The 18,848-nt window shown below is 48.3% G+C and overlaps 2 protein-coding genes across 5 annotated transcripts; both read left to right on the forward strand.

Annotated features, from left to right (window-relative positions):
• The first annotated feature begins 7 nt into the window (after positions 1-7).
• PTGES3L (prostaglandin E synthase 3 like) lies at positions 8-5,809 on the forward strand. 4 transcript variants are annotated; one of them, XM_059148324.1, is made up of 8 exons: positions 8-500; positions 868-981; positions 1,070-1,154; positions 1,264-1,362; positions 3,210-3,299; positions 4,283-4,336; positions 4,848-4,875; positions 5,177-5,809. In XM_059148324.1, exons 1-8 carry the CDS (start codon positions 493-495, stop codon positions 5,182-5,184), a joined length of 486 nt encoding a protein of 161 aa, XP_059004307.1. In that variant the 5' UTR covers positions 8-492; the 3' UTR covers positions 5,185-5,809. The 4 variants fall into 4 exon arrangements, with proteins under 4 accessions (XP_059004307.1, XP_059004306.1, XP_059004308.1 ...); XM_059148323.1 differs by having other exon boundaries at positions 4,848-5,809; XM_059148325.1 differs by lacking the exon at positions 4,848-4,875.
• Positions 5,810-9,601: 3,792 nt separating this feature from the next.
• Positions 9,602-18,495, forward strand: AARSD1 (alanyl-tRNA synthetase domain containing 1). The gene is made up of 12 exons (XM_059148322.1): positions 9,602-9,740; positions 9,875-10,006; positions 12,040-12,199; positions 12,867-12,924; positions 13,336-13,492; positions 13,585-13,701; positions 13,920-14,050; positions 14,431-14,497; positions 14,687-14,778; positions 15,252-15,306; positions 16,502-16,596; positions 18,249-18,495. Exons 1-12 carry the CDS (start codon positions 9,702-9,704, stop codon positions 18,382-18,384), a joined length of 1,239 nt encoding a protein of 412 aa, XP_059004305.1. The 5' UTR covers positions 9,602-9,701; the 3' UTR covers positions 18,385-18,495.
• Positions 18,496-18,848: the final 353 nt, after the last annotated feature.

Raw genomic sequence — 18,848 nt, forward strand, 5'->3', positions numbered from 1 at the left:
ATGGCAACGGCGCGCTGTCTGGGAAACCCGAAGGAGCTGATGGGCGGGGCTCTACGTCAAACAGTTCTCCGTCACGGGGTGGGGCGGGCCTTCCCAGGGGATTTAATTCGGGCCAATAATTTTTCTATTGAGCTCCTACTGTGAATCAGACGCTGAATGCACTGTGCTTTGGAGAAACAGATGAATGAAATCAGGGACAAGTCATTCAGTGTGCATCTAGTGTGGCCCTTGTGCTGGTTCCCCGCCGGTGGGTCGTCTGTTCCTAATCTGTCCGTTTCTGGAGACCCTGAGCAATGTGAAGGGCTGTCGAAATTTTGCTCTTCCAGAGTCTCTCCGGAGTGCAGATCCCTTGGCTGTAGGGCCATGTTCCCCCTTCCTCTAAAGCCTTCCCCGACCATATAAGGAGAGCCAGCTGCTAGGGGCGTCCCAAGGATCTAAAGATAGTAGTCCCTGGCTTAGAGTCCAAGCGCCACTGGGTAGCGGAGAGCCGCCATGGCAAGGTGAGTGTTAACTTTTCCTTGGAGATTCCTTGTCCCACATTTTCTGGGCGCTCTGGTCCTTGCGAGGTCCCATGGAAACTCCATATTCCAGGTCTCTGTAATTTTGGGGCTTAGGAATGTGCTCCATAACCCTCTCCCTCACAACTCTGGCAGTCTGGATTCTCCCCAGGTTCACCCTCACTCCACACGTTCCCCCCCCCCCCAACTCCCATCACTCCCCTTTCACCCCCTTAAGTCTCATTTAGCTCCACTATGACAGGGCCATAGCATAAAACGTCCCTAAATTTTCCCTTCCTTCCGCCTTTCCCAAATGCCCTCAGTCTTCCCTCTCCCACTCCTATGAAGCCCCACCGCAACTCCTCTGCAGGCAGCATGCCCGGACGCTGTGGTACGACAGGCCCAAGTACGTGTTCATGGAGTTTTGTGTTGAGGACAGCACCGATGTCCATGTGCTCATCGAAGACCACCGTATTGTGTTCAGGTAACAGCACTCCTCTTTGAAGGTCCTGGTTTCCAGGAACCTGTCCCTTCACCTGATGCCCCCACGCTCAGCCTCTGGCATTTCCTAGGCTCCATTGTCTCCTCAGCTGCAAGAATGCCGATGGAGTGGAGTTGTACAATGAGATTGAATTCTATGCTAAGGTGAACTCCAAGGTAATTAATTGTGGGGTGGGACAGTATGTCTGGATGGAAAGACTGCCTGGAAAATTGGGAGATTCATTCTAAACCTCACATCCTATGAATGAGGCTCTCTATCTGGCAGGACTCCCAGGATAAGCGCTCTGGTCGCTCCATTACTTGCTTTGTGAGGAAATGGAAGGAAAAGGTGGCCTGGCCCCGACTCACCAAAGAGGATATCAAGGTAGGTGTGTGGGGAATGGCCTGCTCTTTCTCCTGTGCTATCTCTGTACCGGGGGACATAAGTCAGGGAATCACCCTTGGCTCCTTCCCACCAACATTCAATCACTCAAAAGCCCTATTTGACTTCCTAAATAGTTCTTGATCTTTTACTTGATCTTTTCCGAATTCAGGCCTCGTCCATCATTGGGTGAGGCTCAGTGCATATTTTCAGCCCCACCCTCAATCCATCCTTGGCATTGCTCCCAGCATGGTCTAAAACATCCATTTGACCGTGTTACTCTTCCACCTAAGACCCTCCAGTGACTTCTTCCTCGCTAAAAGTTGAAAATTGGCTATCTCCTGACTGATCTGGCTCTCAGATTTGTTTTCGTAGTCTTCACAGTATTTACAAATTATGTTGATTGGTGATTGACATTTAGTTTTGATTAGTTGCTGACCTATAAAAATGTGGAGATTTCATGTAAAACTCCAGATTATCAGCTTTTCTTAGAAAGTGGAGACTGTGATCACACTGGTCTAAATTCCCAAATGCCAGGGGTGCCTAGCTGGCTCAGTCGGTAGAACACATGGCTCTTGATCTCAGGGCTGTGAGTTCAAGCCCCATGTGCAGAGATTACTTAAAAAAAATAAATAAATTATGGGGGCGCCTGGGTGGCTCAGTGGGTTAAGTCTCTGCCTTTGACTCAGGCCATGATCTCAGGGTCCTGGGATCGAGCCCCACATTGGGGTCTCTGCTCAGTGGGAAGCCTGCTTCCCTCCCTCTCTCTCTCTGCCTGCCTCTCTGCCTACTTGTGATCTCTGTCTAATAAATAAATCTTAAAAAAAAATTTTTTTTTTAAATAAATTCTCAAATGACTTGAGATGGAGCTTTAAACGGAGCATGCGCACCACGGCACTTTAATCCTTTTCATTAGTTCCCTCTTTCAGGCATTTGATCTTTAGGTTGAAATCCAAACACTATAGCATGACATATAAGCTCATGACCTGGCTACTCTTCCCTTCTGTAGCATTATATCCCATTAGCCATTGCCTTAAACTTCACATTTCAGCCGTAGCAAATGGCCTGCAGCTCTTTGGCCACACACCAGGCTATTTCTCACTAATTTACCTTTGCTCAAGCTGTGTCTTCTTCCTGGAGAGTCTCCATAGTCAGTACCTGTGCCCACCCAGCCCTGGCTCATCCTTTGAGTCCCAGCTACTCTAAGAAGCCTAGGTTCCTATAGCTCCTGTCTGGTTTCCACAGTATCCCCTGTGTAAGCGCCCACCACACTTTCCACACCATATTATAATGATTTATTTAGATTTCCCTTCCCCACTTCCTTCGTGATGGCTGGGGCTATATATAAAAAAATTTGAATAATCCCGATGCCAAGCTCAGAGTCTGGGACATAGTATGTGTTCAATAAGTAACTGTTAAATTAATGAGGAAACTTGGAACACAGGTCTCCAAGGGTTTTCTTCCGACTCCAGGCAATGCATCTTGTCGGTCTTGCTTGGTTGACTCCTAGGTACTTTATGACTCAGTTCTCTTTCCAGATGTATTACTGACCTCTTTAGTCACTCGGCTTCTGGAGGGTGGAATTTCTACGCTTTTCTGTCCCCTACAATGCCTGGCCTTGTGCGTGGGACTTAGTAGGTTCCTGGCAAATCTTTGTGGATGATGATGACGGCATTCTAGAGAGAGAGTAGTCCAGGAGGCGCTTTTGGGAAGACAGCGCCCCACCTTGACCTTCTTTGCCCCACGCATGCTTGCATGCTCTGTACACACGGCTATGATCTTCCCCCGCTTCTGCACTTCCCTAATGACACTGCGCTTCCCCAGTGACGCTCTGCACTTTCCTCTTGCAGCCAGTGTGGTTGTCTGTGGACTTTGATAACTGGAGGGACTGGGAAGGGGATGAAGAGGTGGAGCTGGCTCAGGTGGAGCATTATGCAGAGGTAATACCGTTTTCTGCCCCTCCTGCTCATTCTCTGTGTCTCCCTGGACCCATTTCTCTGGAGGACTGTCATCAGGGTCATCAGGGCTAGACAGATATACACGAACTCCCCTCATTGGTGCTCATATTCTTTACATGTTGTGGGCAATGTTTATTCAGTAGGATGAGACAAAGGAGTACTAGTGAGACCACATATATGCGTTCACTCACTAGTTACCAGGCGCCCCTCAACTTCCTTTTAAAAAGGGGATCGGGGGCGCCTGGTTGGTTCAGTTGGTGGAACGTACATCAGCTCTTGATCTCAGGATTGTGAGTTTGAGCCTCATATCAGGTGTTACATAAAAATAAAATGTTAGGGGACGCCTGGGTGGCTCAGTTGGTTAAGCGGCTGCCTTCGGCTCAGGTCATGCTCCCAGCGTCCTGGGATCGAGTCCCACATCGGGCTCCTTGCTTGGCAGGGAGCCTGCTTCTCCCTCTGCCTCTGCCTGCCACTCTGTCTGCCTGTGCTTGCTCTCGCTTCTCTATGACAAATAAATAAAAATTAAAAAAATCTTAAAAAATAAATAAATAAATAAATAAATAAATAAAATGTTAGGGGCGCCTGAGTGCCTCAGAGGGTTAAGCCTCTGCCTTCAGCTCAGGTCATGATCTCTGGTCCTGGGTCCTGGGATTGAGCCCAGCATCAGGCTCTCTGCTCAGCAGGGAGCCTGCTTCCCTTCCCCCAACCTCTGCTTGCCTCCCACCTACTTGTGGTCTCTGTCAAATAAATAAAGAAAATCTTTAAAAAATACAATAAAATGTTAAATAAAAATAAAAATAAATGAAAAGGGGATCTATTTTCTCCAATTTGTTCTGGTGATGTGTTAGGTGCTGTAAAGATGGGGCAGTTTTTTGACTGGGAGATTCTCCTGCGGCCCATCAATATACAGGTTGCTCTCCCGCTGCCCTTCTTTTCTCTCGTAATTGCTTTTCTCTTTCCACTAGCTTTTGAAGAAGGTCAACACCAAGAGACCTCCCCCTGGCATGGATGACCTGGATGTAAGTAAAGACTGCCTCTCGACCCTTCAGTTTCCTTTTAGTGCTTAAAAATTGAGATACTAGAAAGCTCTTGTCCTGTTCTCTAGCACACAGTAGATCTCAGTGCATGGCAGCCAAATTTGAATTTGACACAGGAAATTGAATGTTCTCCAGGCTGTAGAAAACCCCAACAAAGCAAGACCCTCCACCCTCCCGTCTCCCTTTTGCTTCTCTATCCTAGAGCCAACCTGGCCCCCTGGACTGTCTTTACAGCTGTCGGGAGCAGTGGCATGAATTGGAATTCTGAAACCAAATGATGCTTGACACAGCACTGTTTACTGAACACCAGGGGTTGATTTTATTTTCCAAAGTATAAACCCTTCTCTGTTAGCCTGCCAGGACGTTGTGTGATTTAGAAAATCACAAAAGAAAACTTGGAGAGCAGGAAGGAGTGAGAAGAGTTGATAAACACAAATGCTCGTGCTTTGCAGATTCTACAGGTGCTTTTGTCTTTTTTTTTTTCTTTCCCTAGGATGATTCTGACAGTGCTGATGCAACAAGTAATTAACTTCTCTGTGGCAGAGCTGGGAAGGAAGCTGGGGCGCCTTCCTTTTTTAAAAAATTTATTTGACAGAGAATGCATATGAGTGAGCAGGGGAAGGGGCAGAGGGAGAGGGAGAGAGAATTTCAACAGACTCCCTGCTGAGCCCAGAGCCTGATGTGGGGCTCGATCCCAGGACTCTGAGATCATGACTTGAGCTGAAATCAAGAGTCGGCCACTTTACTGACCGAGCCACCCAGGCACCCCTTTTGGGAAGCTCTTTTTAAGGGTCCTCTTCATGTATTATTTCTTCTTCCTAGGCACCTGAGTACGGCTGCATCAGATAGCAGGATAGGAGAGGAGTAGGCTGTTGGGGCTCCTGACTTTCTACCAATTACCTGTCATCTTTGTGTTTAGACCAATCCTCAGTTCTCTGTTGAGTATTCGAGCATGTGTATTTACTTGGTAGAGCAAAAGCCAAAGAAGCAGCAGATAGATGGTAATAAATCTGTAAGAACTGTTCTCTGTCTCTTTTCTTCTTGCACTTGTTCCACCTGGAGGCAGACCTCTTTTACCTCTGTTGTTCCTCTCAAGGGGAGGGCGGGTGTCACAGATCCTGGTCCTCCTGGTTGAGATGGAAGCAGAAAGATGTTGGGAGCAGGCTTGTAGCCAAACTGGGGAACTCTCCCATGCCCAGGTCAGTGCTCCTGTTTCTCAGAACGTAACCAGCCTTTGCTATATTGCTACCCCTAGAACCATGTACCTATTGCCACCCCTAGAACTAGCCAGAAACCCACCTCAGCTTTCTGCATACTCTAGAAATTCTTTATACTTTCAAAGCTAATTGTTACATTAGTTAATGCCTATATTTGCCTACTCTTCTGTTCATCAGCTACCTCATTCATCCATAAACATTTTTTGAGTGTATAACGTGTACTTAAAAAAATGCCATACCCAGCCTTTGCCCTTGAATTCATGGTAAAATACTAAGATTTCTTTTAAAAAATTGAACTTTATAGGGATTATATTGCTAAGATATAGACATAGTTTAATAATTGAAATAGTATAGAAGAGTATAAAATTTATTAAAGATTTTTATTTTTTTTTTTTAAGATTTTATTTATTTATCAGAGAGAGGGGGGGAGAGAGCAAGCACTGGCAGGCAGAGGCAGAGGGAGAAGCAGGCTCCCTGCGGAGCAAGGAGCCCGATGTGGGACTCATCCCAGGACGCTGGGATCATGACCTGAGCCGAAGGCAGCTGCTTAACCAACTGAGCCACCCAGGCGTCCCAAGATTTTTAAAGTGATTTTATTTATTTATTTGAGAGAGAGAGAGCCAGAGAGCTCACATGAATGGAATGGAGGGGCAGAGGGAGAGGAAGAGGCAGATTCCCTGCTGAGCAGGGAGCCCAACATGGGACTCAATCTCAGGACCCCAAGCTCATGATCCAAGTGGAACCGACTCAGGCCAACCTACTGAGCCTTCCACTTTAGAGCCTGGGTGCCCTGAAGGGTATAAAATTTAAAGTAGAATTTGTATTCCCTCAATAGGGGTAGCCACTTTTTTTTTTTTTTAAGATTTTATTTATTTGAGAGAGAGACTGAAAGAGACAGAGCACAAGCAGGGCAGGGGGAGAGGGACAAGCAGACTCCCTGCTGAACAAGGTTCCTCCCCCTCCCACCCCCGCAACGTGGGGCTACATCCCAGGATTTTGGGATCATGACCTGAGCCAAAGGCAGACGCCTAACCAAATGAGGCACCCAGGTGTCTCACTGTAACCAGTGTTAAAAGTATCTAATTATTTTGTTTGTTTGTTTTTTTAAGATTTTATTTATTTGACAGAGAAAGATCACAAGTAGGCAGAGAGGCAGGCAGAAAGGGGGGGGGGGGAGCAGGCTCCCAGCTGAGCAGAGAGCCCTATGCAGGGCTTGATCCCAGGACCCAGAGACCATGACCTGAGCTGAAGGCAGAGGCTTAACTGACTGAGCCATATAGGCAATAGACATATAAGCCAAAGCAGTGTGTCTACATAATTAGAATCATACTATGCACATCTTGAGCCCTGCTTTTTGTACTTAATATATATTGGGACTCTTTCTAAATTAATATATACAGATCTCCCTCTTTTTCAGGGCTACGTGGTATTCAATTGAGTATATTGTCCATAATTTAGCTGATTCCTTATTGAGGGACATTTAAGTTGTTGTTGGTCTTTTTCAGTTTTCAAACAATGCTGTAATGAACGTTTGAAAATATATATCTTTACATATCTGGAAAGAATATCTGTAAAGTAGATTTCTAGAAGTGGAATTGCCAGGTCAAAGAGTAGTTACATTTATTTATTTATTTTTTAAAAGATTTTATTTATTTATTTATTTGACAGACAGAGATCACAAGTAGGCAGAGAGGCAGGCAGAGAGAGAGGGGGAAGCAGGCTCCCTGCTGAGCAGAGCGCCCAATGCAGGGCCAGTGTTATGCCCCAATAATGGGTCCGTGATTAAAGGAGCGAGACTGATAGAAAGCGAAGGTCAAGCAAAGCTTTATTTCCCGCCAAACATCAAGGATCAGACCGACCGTCAAACAGACAGGTCGGGGCCGCCCCTAACAGAGAGGACGACTCCTCCCTGCTTTCCAGACTAACTTTTATAGAGCAAAGGCCATGTGGTTGGGCCTGGCCACACACAGGTGGCTAATTGAATTGCAATTCACCCCACAGTAGCCATAGAAACTAGCCCATCACCTTGATAGCTAGGAGACAGTATGAGTCCCCAACTGATTGGATGTCTCCATCTGGCCTGACCCACCTTTGTATTTGAGCTTTGTTACCTGAGGCTGGTTTCCGGGACTTGTTTTTAAGTAAGTCCCTTGGGGAAAGGGGAGCAGGGACAGTTTAAGGGTTAAAAAACAATGTTATTGGGGGCGCCTGAGTGGCGCAGTGGGTTAAAGCCTCTGCCTTCTGCTTGGGTTGTGATCCCAGGGTCCTGGAATGGAGCCTCTGCTCAGCAGGGAGTCTGTTCCCTCCTCTCTCTCTGCCTGCCTCTCTGCCTCCTTGTGATTTCCATCTGTCAAATAAATAAATAAAATCTTTAAAAAAAAACCAACAATGTTATTGTTTAAGCTCAATGGAAGCCTCTGGCTAAAATATAAAAATACAAAATAGGTCCTTACACCCAGGACCCTGAGATCATGACTTTAGCCAAAGGCAGAGGCTTTAACCCACTGAGTCACCCAGGCACCCACGAGTAGGTACATTTAAACATTTTGATAGCTGTTGCCAAGTTGCTCTTAGATGAAATTGAACAGCTTCCTGCTCCCACCAACCAAGTGCAGTATTCTCCAAAACCTTTTAGATATTTGTGAAGGTAAAAAGGTATACCCGATTTAATGTACTTTTATTAATTATAAGGTGTTCATTTTTATTTTTATTAGTAATTGGTATTTCTTTTAAGGAGCTCTGTCTATATGTTTGCCCATTTTACTGTTGACATTAAAAAAATCTGATAAGTTATATTTGTATCATGCTTTACAATTTACTAAGTCTATATATTATCTCATTAAAATTTTTTGAACCCCAAATCAACCTTATAATTAGGTCTTTTCTTCATAGGTGATTGAACAGGTCATAATAAGTGGCAGAATTGGGACTTGAGCTTGTAAAGCATGTGTCCCTCCTCTTACCCACAGTTCTGAAAACCAAAAAGTTCTGAAAACCCACTTAAAAAAAAAAAAAAAACCAACTGACAGCAAAATTCATTTGGCAGCAAAATCTAACCTAAAAAGACGTGCTACTTATAGTATTTATTTTGTGTAGTGCATTTATTTCTCAGCATAAATGTGTTTGATGACATGATGTTTGTTCGAGTGTGTTACATAACAGATGGGGTATGCCCAGCATTATTACCTAAAATCCCAAAAGTCCTACATTTTGAAACACCTGGAGTCTTCAGACTTTATTATTAGCTGATTCAAGAGAGCAGGAAGTTAATTTTAATATCTAATCTGTTTAACGTTTTAAGGTACTGATTACAGTTTGTAACTTGCGTTAACCTTGCTTATCTACACTCTCCATTTAGGTAGCACTAGCGACCTGTAGTTACTGAGTGCATGTGATTATTATTATTATTATTATTTTTTTTTTAAAGATTTATTTGACAGACAGAAATCACAAGTAGAGAGAGAGGAGGAAGCAGGCTTCCCACTGAGCAGAGAGCCTGATGCGGGGCTCAATCCCGGGACCCTGGGATCAGGACCCGAGCAGAAGGCAGAGGCCTTAACCCACTGAGCCACCCAGGCACCCCAGTGCATGTGATTATTGAGCCACTGAGATGTGGCCACTGCACGCGGAGATGTGCTTTAAGTGCAAAATACACATCAGCTTTCAAAAACTTTGTGCGGAAAAAATCTCACTCATTTTTGCCTTCGTTATTACACATTGACATAATATTCTGGATCTGCTGCTTTCAATACAAAGTTAGCATATGGGGCTTGCACTAATTTCCATTGGGCAGCCCTGCCGTCTATCCAAATCGGTACCACCCAGCCGAGAATGCGCGGGGCTAAACTGAATGCTTTGACAAGTTCAGGCCGCGTGTAGTTTTGTTTTATTTTGTCTTCTGGTCCTTACCAAAGTCTTCGCACCGTTGGTAGGCACCCCAGAATTCTTGCAAATCGCAAATCTCAAATCGCGTTTGCAGTAAATTTGTCCAAGCCACACCCCCGTCCTATGCCCTCTTGATTCTGCGCAGAAGAGACGCGCCCGCGGTGAAGATTGTCCCACGCGGCTCTCCGTCGGCCAGCCGGCGTTCCAGTGTGTGCAACTTCCCGCGTCCCCGGGAGACGGTGGCGATGGCGTTCCGGTGTCAGCGGGACAGCTACGCCCGCGAGGTACGGCTGGCTGGGCGAGGGCGCGTGGGGCGGTGCGGGAGGAGGGTGCCGCGTGGAGCAGGGTGCTGAGGGAGACTCAGTTCCGGTAGCCTGAGGGCTGGGGTCGGGCTTATTTTCTGTCCCTTTATGCGCAGTTCACCACCACCGTGGTCTCCTGCAGCCCCGCCGAGCTGCAGACCGAAGGAAGCAACGGCAAGAAGGAGGTGTTGAATGGCTTCCATGTGGTGCTGGAAGACACGCTGCTCTTCCCCGAGGGCGGGGGACAGGTACCAGCCCCGCGCCTCACCGCGATCCCCTCCCAGGAAGCCCCTCATTCCTTTCTGCTCAGGTGGGAAACGCCCTCCTGCCCTTCTCCCCCAGCCTTGATGCAGTTCGAAGTTCTGCTCAGGGCAGCATCTCATCACAGCCGTTGCTGACCATCTCTTTTCGTTCAGTTCCGGTCATTTGTTCACCCAACAGATATTTGTTGGGCTGTAACATATGCTGTGTGCTTATTTTAGGGACTAAGGATAAGGCGTGAACAAGGTAGCATCTGTACATATGTAGAATACTTATCAGAGAAGACAGACGAAGTGGTAAATAAAATAGAATGCCCGGTATAGTAAGTGCTATAAAGAAAATTAAAGTTTGAGGGAAAGACAGTGCTGGGATGTTCTCCTAGATAGGGGGCAAGTTATTTCATAGACCGAAGTGAAGTGAGGGGGTAAGCCATTGCAGTTACCTAATCGGGCTGGTGGGGAAGGGGCAAGTATATCCAGGCAGCAAGAATAGCAAGTGCAAAGGAACTAGGCATTAGCTTAGAATATGTGCCAGGGACTGGAAAAGATTCCCCCAAGGGAGCACAGCAGACGATGGGTTTATCGGTGCTGTGATGGCGTAGGAACAAGGTCCAGTGTGAACCCGGGAAAGGGAGGTAATAGCAGCAAAAAGGTGGGCATTATGGAAGAGGCTTTTCCAGCAGGGATAACAGCACAGACAAAGGCAAGGAAGCCTGAAGGAATCTGACATGTGTAGCTAACTGCATCGTTGAGTGTAGTTGGATCCTGTGGTGTGTATTGATGGCAGGCTGGAGATGACCGTGGGAAGGTAAATTGGAGCCAGTTCAGAGGGACTTGAAGGATGTGTTAAGGTGTGTGGACTTCATTCGAGAAGCTGTGGTGAGGGGCACCTGGGTGGCACAGTCCGTTAAGCATTCGACTCTTGGTTTTGGCTCAGGTCATAATCTCAATGTTGTGGGTTCAAGCCCCGCGTTGGGCTCTGCACTCAGCACAAGGTCTGAGATTTTCTCTGCCTCTGCCTCTCCTACTCCTGCTTTTGCTCTCTCAAATAAAAAAGAATAAATCTTAAAAAAAAAAAAAAGAAGCTCTGGTGAGCCATGGAGGTACTTATGCAAAGAAATCACACAAGAGAACATGTTTAGTAAACTTGAAAGAAAGTTCTGATGTCACATGGGTGTTATCATTATTATAGGGATTTTCTGCGGAAGAAAGACCTGTGACCTCAGGCAACTACAGGAGGACTCACCTTATACATCATTTCTTTCAGGAAGTCTTCCCTAGTTCCTTGAGACTATTAGGTCTCTTTCCTCTGAGCTCTAGAACAGTGTTCTTTTTACACTGTGACTTGTCGTGGATCATATTGCAATGACCTGGGTGTATGTCTGTTCTCTAGACTCTGAAGTTCCATGAGGGGCCTGGTCTGGTTTACATTATTCTTGGTAGCAGTGTCTTGTAAGCAGTTGGCAGTAGATACCTTTTTTCTTTTTTTAAAATGAATGACTTTTTTTTTTTTTTTTAAAGTAAACTCTATGTGCCGCATGGGGCTCAAACTCAGACCCCAAGATCAAGAGGCATGGGTTCCACTGACTGAGCCAGCCAGGTGTCCCTGAAATGAGTGAATGGTTTTGACTCTATTAGTAGTGCCAAGGATGGAGTGGAAGGAGGGAGGAAAATTCAAACCATTTTAGAAACTATTGAATAATAAGAATCTAAATTAAGGCGTGAGAGTGATGATTAAGATTTTTCGGATTTTACTAAAATCTTCATTGCCGTAGTTAATAATCTTTGTTTCAGTTCTGTTACTTTGTTCTGAAGAACAATATGTATGGGTGTTCAGGGTAAAGAGAACAGAGTCTCTCATGGAACAAAGTGGACCACCTCTCTTGCCATTGCCTCTTCTCCTTTAGGGAATCTCAAATTCCGGGAGTGTTTCTCGCACACTTGCCCTAGAGGGTGTTTGTATCCAGGAGTTAAGGTGAGCTCTGCCTCCCGCCACTGATTAACTTTATGTCTTTCCCCAGCCTGATGACCGCGGTACAATCAATGACGTCTCTGTGCTGCGAGTGACCCGCCGGGGGGCCCAGGCTGATCATTTCACACAGACACCGCTGGCTCCCGGGACTGAGGTCCAGGTCCGGGTGGACTGGGAGCGGAGGTTTGACCACATGCAGCAGCATTCGGGTAGGTGGGGCGGCGTGGGGGCAGGAGGGCCGGTTGCCATGCGTGGGGATGCCGTGATGATTGAGATTTGATTTGGGTTCTCTAGGAGGTAACCTTTTGTAAAGGACAGACACTCAGAATCAGCTCCCATTCAGGCAGGATATGATAAGTGGTATAAAAACAACATGAACAGGGGCAGACAGAGAGCAAGCAGGGAGAGCAGCAGGCAGAGGGAGAAGCAGGCTCCCCGCCGAGCAGGGAGCCCAGTGCGGGTCACGATCCCAGGATCCTGGGATCATGACCTGAAGCAGACCCTTAGCAGACTGAGCCACCCTGGTGCCTCATCATGAGGATTTTCATATTTATTTATTCATTTGTTAATTATTTTTAGAGATTGTACAGGAGGGAGAGAGAAAAGAATCTTAAGCAGACTCCATGTACAGTGGAGCCTGGTGTGGGGCTCGATCCCATAACCTCGAGATCATGACCATAGCAGAGATCAAGAGTCGGATGCTTAAGTGACTGAGCCAGCCAGGTGTCCCCTCATGAGGATTTTCAGTGAAATATCTGTCAAGAGTTTGAGCCAGTGCTCGGCAGTTCTTCAGCCGGGAGTGTCTGTGATGATATCGTGGGGATATGTGGCCAGCTACGCAGCTCACTGTTCATGTCTCTCGCTCTTTCTGCTCAGGGCAGCATCTCATCACAGCCGTTGCTGACCATCTCTTTGGGTTGAAGACCACATCATGGTGAGCAGGGGGCAGAAGACTAACCATAGGTCACAGGTCCCCAGCTGCCAGCTCCTTTCCCAGTAATGGGTTAGGGGGAGAAAAGAACATGTAGTGTTCACAATCTGCTGTGTTCACCTCTTCACCTTACGTATGGTAGTGGGTGTCCTTGTGTATCTCAGGGGACACGCTTGGATGGGGGAAGGAAAGGACGTGGAATTGGGAGCCCAGAGACCTAGGGGGTGAATTTTGGCTACACGATCTTGCTCACATTCCTTCTTAACCCTCACCTGTGAAAAGGAATTGACAGTCTCTACCTTGCGGGTTCTTATGAGCATTAAATAAGATAATCTATACAGACCTTCTCTGGAAACCGTCTTATGTTATTGTGGTCGTCCTCAGCATCCGGTGACCACCCACTTCTTCTGGCAGGGAGTTAGGGCGAGCCCGGAGTGTGATTGAACTGGACAGCCCCTCTGTGACTGCGGAGCAGGTGGCTGCCATCGAGCAGAGCGTCAATGAAAAAATCAGGGCCCGGCTGCCTGTGAACGTGCGAGAGCTGAGCCTGGATGACCCGGAGGTGGAACAGGTGAGGGAGAGCCGATCGGACAGCGTCTGTAGAACGGCCCTCCGAGGGCCCCTCCTCAGAAGTCAGACGCCCCTTCTCCCTCCGTGTTCCAGGTGAGGGGCCGGGGTTTGCCGGACGATCATGCGGGACCCGTTCGAGTTGTTACCATCGAGAGTGTTGATGCCAACATGTGCTGTGGGACCCATGTTAGCAATCTCAGTGACCTTCAGGTAGGTGAAGAAGGGCTCCTGAGTGGGAGGGAGAGTGTTAGGGAAGTGGGGATCACGACTAGTTGGGAGTGATCGAGGGGGACAGTGGAGGAGCCTTCGGTGAAGTCACTCCTTTCTTGCTTCTGAGCTGGGGGCAGGTGTAGGGAGCTCCTATCCTCAGGTCTCACTCCCACTGCGGTTCGTGCATGTGCGCGTGCTCCCACCCTTGCCTCATGTAGGTCATTAAAATTCTGGGCACCGAGAAAGGGAAAAAGAACAAGACCAACCTGGCGTTTCTGGCCGGGAACCGGGTGCTGAAGTGGATGGAAAGAAGCCATGGAAGTGAAAAAGCACTGACTGCGCTGCTGAAGTACGATCCCTGCCCCCTGCCCCCTGCCTTGGCTCGCTGCCCCTGTCCCTGCCACTGCCTCCTGCTCCTTGCCCCTGCCCTGTCCCCATGTCTGAGGTCCTGCATGCCCCAAGCTCAGCTCTCCTACGGGTCGGGAAGACCCCAATCTCTAATCACAGTGGGGTGAGATGCAGTCATAAGTGATCAAGCACTTGGGACAGTGAGTCAGACCCACACAACATGGCTTGTTCCTTTATATCTTCTCTCTCAGTTGCTTAGGAACGTCCTGGGGTCCCCATCTGGAGGGAGGTGCACTGTCAAGAAGGGCCTCGTGGATTTACGCCTGGCACCACAAGTCTTTTGGAAAGCTGGGCGGGTGACCAGGCGCCTTTCCCTTGCAGGTGTGGAGCGGAGGATCACGTGGAAGCCGTGAAGAAGCTACAGAACTCAACTAAGCTCTTGCAAAAGGTGACTTCCTCCTCAGAGGGTGCAGAGGGCAGCGGCTATGCCTGGAGTAGGCTCCCCAGGCCTGAGCCCTAGGCCCACCCGGCTGTGGGGTTCAGCAGAGCGGGAGGGAGGCGAGAGCCAAGTGGCGGGAAGATGTGATGAACTCGCCTGTTAATCCTTCTATCCGCTGAGTGATGGCGTCCATTTCAGAACAACCTGAATCTGCTCAGAGACCTGGCCGTGCACGTGGCCCACAGTCTCCGGAACAGCCCGGACTGGGGCGGTGTGGTCACATTACACAGGTGAGAGACGAGGCGTGGGAGCACTGGGCTCAGGGCTCAGCCTCGTCCCTGTGTGCTGTGCATCATGGGAGGCAGGTTGCCTGCTGATTTCTCCAGACTAAGCAGAACCTAGGAGATGCATTACCTTCCAGTATACCTTTATCCTCCAGACGTCCTGGGTTTAATAAGAACATCTTTCCAGCAATGCTGTGACTAACTTTCACCACCAGGTTCCCTCACCCCCTTCACTGTCTACCAGCTCTCTTCTTCCCTGGGTGATCTGGTTTGAGAGAGGCACACACGAGTGCAAGGCAGTCTGGGAAATGCTGAGAAGGCCTTGTTGCTGGCCGTCAGCCGCACTCAGTCCTCGCTAAGGGAGTCTGGGACTTTGCACAGACAGCAGTAAGGCCAGCCTCGTGAGGAGGAATGGGGCTCCGTGCGATTTCCCAGCTCCCGCTCCAAGCCGGCTGTCATGTCTGTGTTCTTTGTTGTAGGAAGGAGGGTGATTCTGAGTTCATGAATATCATCGCCAATGAGATTGGGTCAGAGGTAAGAGGGGTGTGAGATTCTCTGTCTGTCCTTAGTGGAGACTGAAGTGAGGGACATTAGTTTAAGTCCTTCACATGAACACGTAAGAGCAGGGAATAGAAGTTCATCTGGTTCTAGTTTTTGTTGTTCTTTTTAGCACTAGCTAAAGCCAAGCTCTGTTTTAGGTGCTGAGTTGGATCTAGGATATTGACCTTTCTGGGGCTACGACAGTTAACAGCTTCTGAGTTTCTCTTACCAGAGCTGGAACTCCTCCAAGCCACATAGATCGACGTGTGTCCAAGGCCTGGTTTTAGAAGTAATGGGGCTGGTGAGGCCCTTTGAGGGCCGTTCCTTCCACTTTTCTTTGCCTCTGGCTTCAAGGGCCCCTGTCCATCCTGATAGTCACAACTTCATGATTTCCCAGTCTCTCTCTCTCTCTCTTTTTTTTTTTTTTAAGATTTTATTTATTTATTTGACAGAGATCACAAGTAGGCAGAGAGGAAGGCAGGGGGGTGGGGTACAGACTCCCCACTGAGCAGAGAGCCCAATGTGTGGGTCGATCCCATGACCCCGAGATCATGAGCTGAGCTGAAGTCAGCTGCTTAGCCCACTGAGTCACCCAGGTGCCCCTCCCAGTCTCTCTCTTAGTGTATGTTTTTTTTCGTAATTCCGAGTAGAGTGTACTGATTCTCAGGGAGCTCACCCTGGAATCTGGGAGGCAAACGTGTATGTCCACATACTGAGGGTGGTCAGTACTAGGGGTGGAGGAGCAGGTCACCTGAAAGAGTGGGGAGGCCCCAGGGCAGGGGGCTGGAGGACTACTTAATGGTCCTCGGACAGACGGGAGCAAAGTCTGCCGGGCAGAGGGAGATAGGGAGCTTTAGTCAGTGGCAGGCACGGGGTGCATGGGGGAAGGCAGTGGCCAGGTTGCAAGGGTAGGTGGGAGTCAGGTCACAAAAGGCACTTAGCACCTGGCCATGGTCAGCAGCCTTCTGCCTCCCGCAACTTCTTGATGTTTAATCCAAGTTCCCATAGTCGTTCTTGAAGTTTCTTGGCCCTGGTGGGCCAGAGTACAGGGGCTGCATCATCACTCATCAGAACATCCCTCATAGTTCAGGGGCAAAAATTTGATCTTGACTGAGGAGAGGGCAGGGTTTAGGGGGATTGACCCCATTTTCTTATGTATCAAGGCTTATCTCCTTATCTTACCTCGTAGGAGACCCTTCTGTTCTTAACTGTGGGCGATGAGAAAGGTGCTGGGCTCTTCTTACTGGCAGGGCCGGCCGAGGCCGTGGAGACGCTGGGCCCCAGGTAATCTGTGGACTGCCTGCACTGACCAGTAGGGGTGGCCTTTGCCCGATGGAAAGGACCATCATCCCTGTGATCGCATTTTGATTCACATCATGGGCATGGGAGGTGGGCCGAGTGAGAATAAGTGCCCCTGCCGTCATTCCTAATTTTGCAGGTAAGGGACAGCATGTCCTGTGTGGCAGAACTAAGACTCAGATTTGGGACTTTTTAAGATTTTATTTATTTGTTTGACAAAGAGGTAGAGAGAGCACAAGTAGGCAGAGAGGCAGGCGGGGTGGAGGGGTGGGGAGCAGGCTCCCTGCTGAGCGGAGCTTGATCCAGGACCCTGAGGTCATGACCTGAGCTGAAGGCAGAGGCTTAACCCACTGAGCCAACCCAGCGCCCCAAAATTAGGTGTTTGTTTTTTTTTTAAGATTTTATTTATTTATTTGACAGACAGAGATCACAAGTAGGGAGAGAGGCAGGCAGAGAGAGAGGAGGAAGCAGGCTCCCTGCCGAGCAGAGAGCCCGATGTGGGGCTCGATCCCAGGACCCTGAGACCATGACCTGAGCCGAAGGCAGAGGCTTAACCCACTGAGCCACACAGGTGCCCCCTAAATTAGGGTTTTAAGATGAAATAAAAATAGGCATTGATCTAGTTGTTGTGGAAAAATTAGAACTTTGTTGTTTTTCTGTACCTTTGTACTGTTTGTTTACTTTAAATTAGATACAGAGGTGTAGTGTCTCACACTCTTTCTGGTTGAGGGTTTTCCAAGTCCCAGTTGGCTATGGTGAATATATGTTCAAAGGAGAACATAAGAATGTATGTCTCTCTCCCTATTTATTTATAAGATTTTACTTGAGAGAAAAGTAGAAGATGGGCAAGGAAGAGAGGAGCAAAGGGAGAGGGAGAAGCAGGGACCCTGGCATGGGCTCGATCCCAGGACCCAGAGATCATGACCTGAGCCGAAGGCAGTTGCTTAACCGACTGAGCCACCTGAGCACCCCAGGAAAATGTCAGAATTTAAAGCACAGGTCCCTGACAGGCAGCCAGATGTGGCCTGTAGACTGGTTTGGCCTGAGTACTATTTTAAATTTTCAAAATCAATTATTTCATTTTTAAATTGGATTTGTATATAAAAATACAGAGTTCTAGCTTTTCTCAGAAAAGACAAAAAGGCCCACTCTGGCGACACTGGGCCTGCATCCCCGCATGGCAGTAGCTGCAAGGAAGGGGGTGGTGGCACTCTGTTTAGACAGGACAGGCTCGGCCACTGCTGCAGTCCCCCCTTCTCCACACCCCCAGCTGCTGCACTGCTGCGTTTGTGTCCGCAGCCCCTTACCTCTGGTGGACACTCACCTTGCTCTCTGGAGGTTCCTCTAATTAATGTAGCACGCCCCCACACCCGTTTCTAGATATTTCCATTGTGTTTTTTTTATAATACCTGGAATAAGTACTAGTTCATTTTTTGTTCCCCCAGTTACTCTTAAACAGTAAACATCGTACTTCTGTATCTGTGCACACATGCAGGTGTTTTTAAGAAGGATTTCTAGAAGTGTCTGCTCTTCCTTTCCCTCTCCTCGGCCCTGGGGGAAAGACTTGGGGCTGCCTTTGGTTTTTCTGTGGCTTTTCCCTCAAAGACGTCCTCCCTGACTGTGTCTCTACTCCCCAGGGTGGCTGAGGTTCTGGAGGGCAAAGGAGCTGGGAAGAAAGGCCGCTTCCAGGGCAAGGCCACCAGGATGAGCCGGCGGGGAGAGGTGCAGGCCCTCCTCCAGGACTATATCAGTACGCAGAGCGCGGAGGAGTGAGGACTTGGTCCCTGGGGCTCCTGCCATTGAGAACGGGCCTCCTGTGACCACAGAAAGAGTCTCTTGGACAATAAAATAGTTTGACTTGAAATAGTCATGGTACCACATGCACATGACTGGTGTATGTAGTATTCTGTGCGGTGTGTATGCTGTAAGTAAGTATCTGTAAATAAGCAGCTTTCTCATTGGGCCCCTGTTAGGCATAACCTCCAGCAGGGAGCATTACGGGGATGAAGGGTACTGATTTCTCTGAAGCAGCTGTAACTTTTCTTCCTGTGGAAACGTAACCACCCAAGGGGAGGGCCAGCCAGTCTGGAGGCTCGACCGAGAGCTTCAGTTCATTCAGATCTCCTTGTTTTGTTGTCCGTATTTTCCTAGTCCTGTGCTTGAGAACTAAGAAGCATCAGTGACTATGCAAATAGGTCAAGAGGCCCTAGAAATACAGGAGAAGGAGGCTTCATGCC

This window comes from Mustela lutreola, chromosome 15, assembly GCF_030435805.1.
Source record: "Mustela lutreola isolate mMusLut2 chromosome 15, mMusLut2.pri, whole genome shotgun sequence".
In the NCBI taxonomy this organism is placed as follows: Eukaryota; Metazoa; Chordata; class Mammalia; order Carnivora; family Mustelidae; genus Mustela; species Mustela lutreola.

Excerpts from the sequence above, each read along its gene's own strand:
- AARSD1 (XM_059148322.1), top strand. The coding sequence starts at position 9,702 with ATGGCGTTCCGGTGTCAGCGGGACAGCTACGCCCGCGAG. Across the intron at positions 13,702-13,919 it reads GCAATCTCAGTGACCTTCAG|GTCATTAAAATTCTGGGCAC; the intron begins GTAGGTGAAGAA and ends TGCCTCATGTAG. Across the intron at positions 14,051-14,430 it reads GCACTGACTGCGCTGCTGAA|GTGTGGAGCGGAGGATCACG; the intron begins GTACGATCCCTG and ends TTTCCCTTGCAG.
- PTGES3L (XM_059148323.1), top strand. Across the intron at positions 1,363-3,209 it reads TCACCAAAGAGGATATCAAG|CCAGTGTGGTTGTCTGTGGA; the intron begins GTAGGTGTGTGG and ends TTCCTCTTGCAG. Across the intron at positions 4,337-4,847 it reads CTGGCATGGATGACCTGGAT|GATGATTCTGACAGTGCTGA; the intron begins GTAAGTAAAGAC and ends TTCTTTCCCTAG.